The sequence below is a fragment of the Callorhinus ursinus genome, unplaced genomic scaffold (genome assembly GCF_003265705.2).
Source record: "Callorhinus ursinus isolate GAN/ISIS: 27379988/994484 unplaced genomic scaffold, GSC_fseal_2.0 scaffold1, whole genome shotgun sequence".
NCBI classification, from domain to species: Eukaryota; Metazoa; Chordata; class Mammalia; order Carnivora; family Otariidae; genus Callorhinus; species Callorhinus ursinus.
Window position 1 is genome coordinate 115,861,918 of NW_027397063.1, and position 6,000 is coordinate 115,867,917.

Here is a 6,000-nt window from a genome sequence, read left to right on the forward strand (position 1 = left end):
TTTTGTTATTGTTTGTAATTCTTTTGATATGGACTTAATTTATATTCCTGTCAGTGGTTTTATTAAACTTCTAATAAAACTCAGTCAGGAATAGGGTGCCCAGAGGAAAAAGAATTTACCCATATGAACCTTTCATGAAGGGACTACGTGTAAAGTCATGGGCAGGTAAAGGGAAAACACAGGGAATGGTGAGGCACCAGGAACAAGTAACAGAAGGATACCCTTACAATCTCTAGAGCCAGAGGGACAAGGCAAGGAACAAAGTTATAGGAGCAAGGTAGGCACTCGAACTATGGAGAAGAGGCCATCCAGCAGAAGCTGTAGTATACAGAGACAGTTGCTGTGCTGAAGCAGACTGGGGAAGAAATGCCCACTCCTGGCAGTACAATCCACTGGCCAGACCCAACCAGAAGCTAGCCAGGGAAGGGGACCCAAAAGATGCAGTTTGTAAGAGTCAGAGCAGGGCCAGAATGGATTGTGGGGGTAAAGGTAAGGGGTGGAGAGAGAACTGCTATTAAAATCTAATGTTTTCAAACAGACATTTCTCCAAAGAGACATGCACATGGCCAACAGACACATGAAAAGACACTCAACATCATCAATCATCAGGGAAATGCAAAGTAAAACCTAAGTGAGATATTGTCTCACACCTGTCAGAACGGCTAAAATAAAAAAGATAAGCAATAACAAGTGTTGGTGGGGATGTAGAGAAAAGGGAATCCTTGTGCACTGTTGGTGAGAATGCCAAATGGTGCAGCCACTGTGGAAAACAATATGGAGGTTCCTCAAAAAGTTAAAAATAGAACTATCATATGATCTAGTAATTCCACTACTGGGTATTTACCCAAAGAATATGAAAACACTAATTCAAAAAGATATATGCATCCCTATGTTTATTGCAGCATTATTTATAATAGCCAAATTATGGGAGCAGCCCAAGTGTCCATCAGTAGATGAATGGATAAAGAAGAAGTGGTATATATATATATGTGTGTGTGTGTGTGTATACATATATACATATATGTATACACACACACACACACACACACACACACACAATGGAATATTATTCAGCCATAAAAAGAATGAAATCTTGCCATTTGGAACTACATGGATGGACTTAGAGGGTATACTGCTAAGTGAAATAAGTCAGTCACAGAATGACAAATACCACATGATTTCGCTCATGTGGAATTTTTAAAAAAAGATTATTTTGAGAGAGAGTGCACGTGCATACTAGAAAGCATGGGGTGGGGGATGCAGAGGGAGAGGGAGAGAGATTCCCAAACAGACTCTGTGTTGAATGCGGAGCCCAAGTTGGGGCTTGATCCTACAACCCAGGATCACAACCCAAGCTGAAACCAAGAGTTGGACACTTAACCAACTATGCTACCCAGGTGCCCCTCCTATGTGGAGTTTAAGAAACAAAACAAATGAACAAAGAAAAAAAAGACTACCATAACATATTAAAATAAAATTATATATATATAAAATATAAAAGAGAAGGAGAAAGAGACAAATAAAAGAGACTTAACTACAGAGAACAAACTGGTGGTTGCCAGAGGGGAGATAAGTGGGGGATGGGTGAAACAGATAAAGAGACTTAAGTCTACACTTACTGTGATGAGCACTGAGTACACAATTGTTGAATCACTATATTATACACCTGAAACTAATATAACACTGTATGTTAACTATACTGGAATTAAAATGAAAAAAATAAATAAAAATAAATAAAAAATAAATAAAATTACACAGCTTACAACAACAAAAACCTAATGTTTTAGTAACAATATAGTTCAAATACTGAATATTTGTGATTTGACAAAACCTAAGTAGGAATATGTAATGTTGGATGTTATGTATTGTATTAGACATAGAATAGTGATAACCATAGGGTGGCAGTGACTGGGAGGGAGCATGAAGAGCTTTGGGGGTACTGGTGAGGTTTGTTTCTTGATCTGGGTGCTAGTTACCCAGATGTGCTTACATTGTGAAAATTCATTGATTGGTGGGTACACTTATGACTTGTGTTTTTCTGTGAGTATATGTTATATTTCAACAAGAAAATTACAAAAAAAAAAAAATGATGGTAGCCATGAATACAACTAAAACAAAACCCAAACCAAAAAACTATGTCAATGTTATTTTTCTCTCTTTAGGCATCCTCACTAACAAGTCAACAAGGATTTACTAGAACTAAAACAATGATGAGCATTCAACAGACAGGAAAGGCAAACCTTAGCTTTAAGGAATTTGTGATCTGCTTAGGAAAACCAAATATTCAGACATGAAATTAAGAATATTAACAAGTAATATATCAGGCTATGAAGAATGCTACAGTAAAAACAGATCCAGTATTGGCGTGTAAGTGATTCTTACTGGAAGGCCTAGATATGAATACTCAAGTGGGCTCTTTTTGTTGGAGATAGGTCATCTAGGCCAAGCAGACCAAACATCTGGTTTCAGAAGGTGTTTCAGTGTTTGCTGTGGTTGGGCAAGGGGGAGGCTGAGTGGTACCCCCTCCTCTGCTTCAGTGGGAATAGCCCTGTCTTATCTGTTTTAAACTATGTGTTCTGTGCTAATTTTCATTTAACAAAAGGATTTTGTTCCTAAAACGAGCTTGAAAACCACTCTTCTAGAAATCTAACTTCTAGATTTGTATATCTCAACTGACATATCTTACAGTGGAAAAAATTTTAAAAACCTCTGCAACTCTAAAAAATAAAACCCACTTTTAGAAGGAAGTGAAAATTACCTGAAGTAAAGGGATAAAATCCTCCTGTTCTAGAGAACTGCAGCTGGGCTTTGCTAGAAGACAGATAAACTTGGAGGCATCATCATGATGGTCATTCAGCAACCTGTAAGAGACAACTGCTTAGGAAGACAGCTACTGTGAACAACGTCTACAATATCAACAGTTGGTAATTTCAGCCTGAACTGAAGGCCATTTAGATCCAGAATCAAGTTCTCTCTTTTCAATGATATTTTAAAAAGGGCATTTTTCCATGCTCTTGATTTTGTCAAAGGGACACCTCCATAAAAGCTCAACAACAAAACACCTTATTATTTTTGTAAAATGCTTCTGGGGCTGATACCACAGAGTCAACAGAACAATGCAGGTCAAAATACACTTGAGGGAGAATGCCCATTCAGGTTTAGCACAGGACATTCAGACCCAGAACTCCAGAGCTACCTACCAGCTAGCCAGGAGAGACTCCATCAGTTGGACTACTATGCACCACATAAAATAAAAACAGCTGTTCTCCCAGGTTGGCAGACATATTCAGGGCCAACCAGATAGGGGGCTTTTGAAATTAGATTTTGAAGGACCAGGCTGAAAAAAAAAGAACTGAATGCCCTTTTAAGTCTTTAAGCTCTAAGAATCCCTCATGTCCAGCTAATTACTGGACATTTCCACTTAGTGACTGTACTCTGATAACAAAGTCAAAATATCAAAAACCAAATTTAAAATCTTCCTTTCACAGTCAGTCCTTTTCGGACATCGATTTTTGTTAAAGGTGGCACCATCCTTTAGTTATCTGGGCTTGAAATTTTGAAGTCATTTTAAACTTCTTTCTCTTCCTTATTTTCTCCACATCCAATTAGTCTCCACACTTTCTTGATTCTCTAATCATGTGCAGAATGCTAGCTGGGTGCCACGTACTTTGTCTGGAGCTTACGGTCTAGTGAGAGTGCTACACCAATGCTACTACCTTGTGACCGCCACGACCGAAATAATAAGCACGGGTGTCACCGAAGGGCACAGGAGGGCAGTGAGACTCCCTAAAAAGGGAAAGTAGGAAAGAAGTGTGCTGTGGGTCAAGAGGGTTGCATGTACAAATGCCTAGTGTGAGAGTGCATGGAATACTTTGGCACTTACAAACACAGGGATGGTAAGAGAAGGGGACATGAGCATATAGGAGTGGATCTTGGAGGTCCTTTTATGTTAGGTCAGGGAGCCTGGACTTTAGCCTACTCCACAGAAAAATTTTAACTTGGACAGTGACAAGATCAGATGTGCTTTTCAGAAATATCAAGCAAAAATCCAACCAACCTGAGCATAGACAGTGGCAGTGGCAGATGAAGAAAAAGGTACAAATCTGGTTGAAATGAAAAGGACATGGTAGTTGAAGGGTGTGCAGGAGTGAAAGGAAGGAAGAAGTCCATGATGACTCCTAGGTTTCTAGCCTGGATCTCTAAGTGGTTGGAATACAAGATTGTAATACCATACCAGAGTCCTCAGGAATATTCCCTCAAAATGTTTTATTGAACCATTCCCTCTTTTCTATTTCTAGTGTACCTTCAAGTCTGGGGTCTTACTACTTCATGCTGAGACTGATGGAAGGGAAAAGGGTCAAAACAGAGTTCAGTATTCATCCAACCTTAAAACGCAGACAATTCATTCTTAAACATCCTTTGATTATATAATTCCCCTTTTCAAAAATGTTCAGTAGCTCTCTCTACCACTTATATGAGTAAGTCTAAATGCCTAAGTTGAACATTTGAGGCCCTCTGTAATTAGGTGGGAGCCTGCTTACCTATCTTACTACTTTGCTAAAGGAAACTTCCACTCCAGGCAGATGGCCTGATCCACTATTCTCTAAGTATGTCATATGCATTCTTGCCTCTCTGACATTTCTCATGCAAGTCTACTCTCTTAGAATACCACCCCTCCCAACTTTGCTATCTGAATGCTGGCTATTCTTTAAGGTCCAGCTAATAAACCCACCTCTTCAAAAAGCCTTCTCTCAGAACTAAATTCTTTACTGATCTTTGTACTGTTTAATTTAATATACCATTGTACTGTTAGTTTTCTTTTATTTTTCTGGCATTTAAAGGGCAGACACAGTTATGAATAGGTCTTTTCTTCCTTAGCACCCAGCACAGTGACTTTCACACAGAAGATTCTCAAAAAATGTTTGTGACTTAACAGATATATACTTAAACTGAATTCATTTGTGATTATTACAGCTACAGTATAATTTGTATATTAATTCTCCCTATCATTCTTCAGCATACTCAAGGCCCCTAGAATTAAATACGTATACATTTCAGAAAAAGATTAATACGTAATAAGTTCTAAAAAATGATTGGGATGATCAGAATAAAAAGGTGGTGAGATCTTTGGAAAGGAAAGGAGCACTTTTATAAAGGAAGCATGGCACAGATGAGAGATACTGAGAAGAAAAAGGCAAATCAAGAATAGCTCTTTCCTGGGCGCCTGGGTGGCTCAGTTGGTTAAGCATCTGCCTTCGGCTCAGGTCATGATCCCAGGGTCCTGGGACTGAGTCCCACATCGGGCTCCCTGCTTGGAGGGAAGCCTGCTTCTCCCTCTCCCACTCCCCCTGCTTGTGTTCCCTCTCTCTGTGTGTCTCTCTCTGTCAAATAAATAAATAAAATCTTTTAAATAAAAAAAAAAAAAACAGAATAGGTCTTTCCTGACATGTATATATGACCTCACTGATATGAGGAATTCTTTTTTTTACTTTAAATTTTTTATTGTTATGTTAATGACCATACATTACATCGTTAGTTTTTGATGTACTGTTCCATGATTCATTGTTTGTGCATAACACCCAGTGCTCCACGCAGAATGTGCCCTCTTTAATACCCATCACCAGGCTAACCCATCCCCCCACCCCCCTCCCCTCTAGAACCCTCAGTTTGTTTCTCAGAGTCCCTTGTCTCTCATGGTTCGTTTCCCCCTCCGATTTACTCCCCTTCATTCTTCCCCTCCTGCTATCTTCTTCTTTTATTTCTTAACATATATTGCATTATTTATTTCAGAGGTACAGATCTGTGATTCAACAGTCTTGCACAATTCACAGCGCTCACCATAGCACATACCCTCCCCAGTGTCTATCACCCAGCCACCCCCTCCCTCCCACCCACCACTCCAGCAACTCTCAGTTTGTTTCCTGAGATTAAGAATTCCTCATATCAGTGAGGTCATATGATACATGTCTTTCTCTGATTGACTTATTTCACTCAGCATAA

General features: G+C 39.2%; 1 protein-coding gene across 10 annotated transcripts in view; it reads right to left on the minus strand.

Moving 5' to 3' along the window:
* PPP2R3A (protein phosphatase 2 regulatory subunit B''alpha) overlaps positions 1–6,000 on the minus strand; it is a 214,616-nt gene that overhangs the window by 103,679 nt on the left and 104,937 nt on the right. For all 10 annotated transcript variants that reach the window (XM_073899719.1, XM_073899723.1, XM_073899703.1 and 7 more), the window contains one exon: positions 2,759–2,861. In XM_073899719.1, the coding sequence (XP_073755820.1) occupies positions 2,759–2,861 (103 nt within the window). The remainder of the gene's footprint in view (positions 1–2,758; positions 2,862–6,000) is intronic.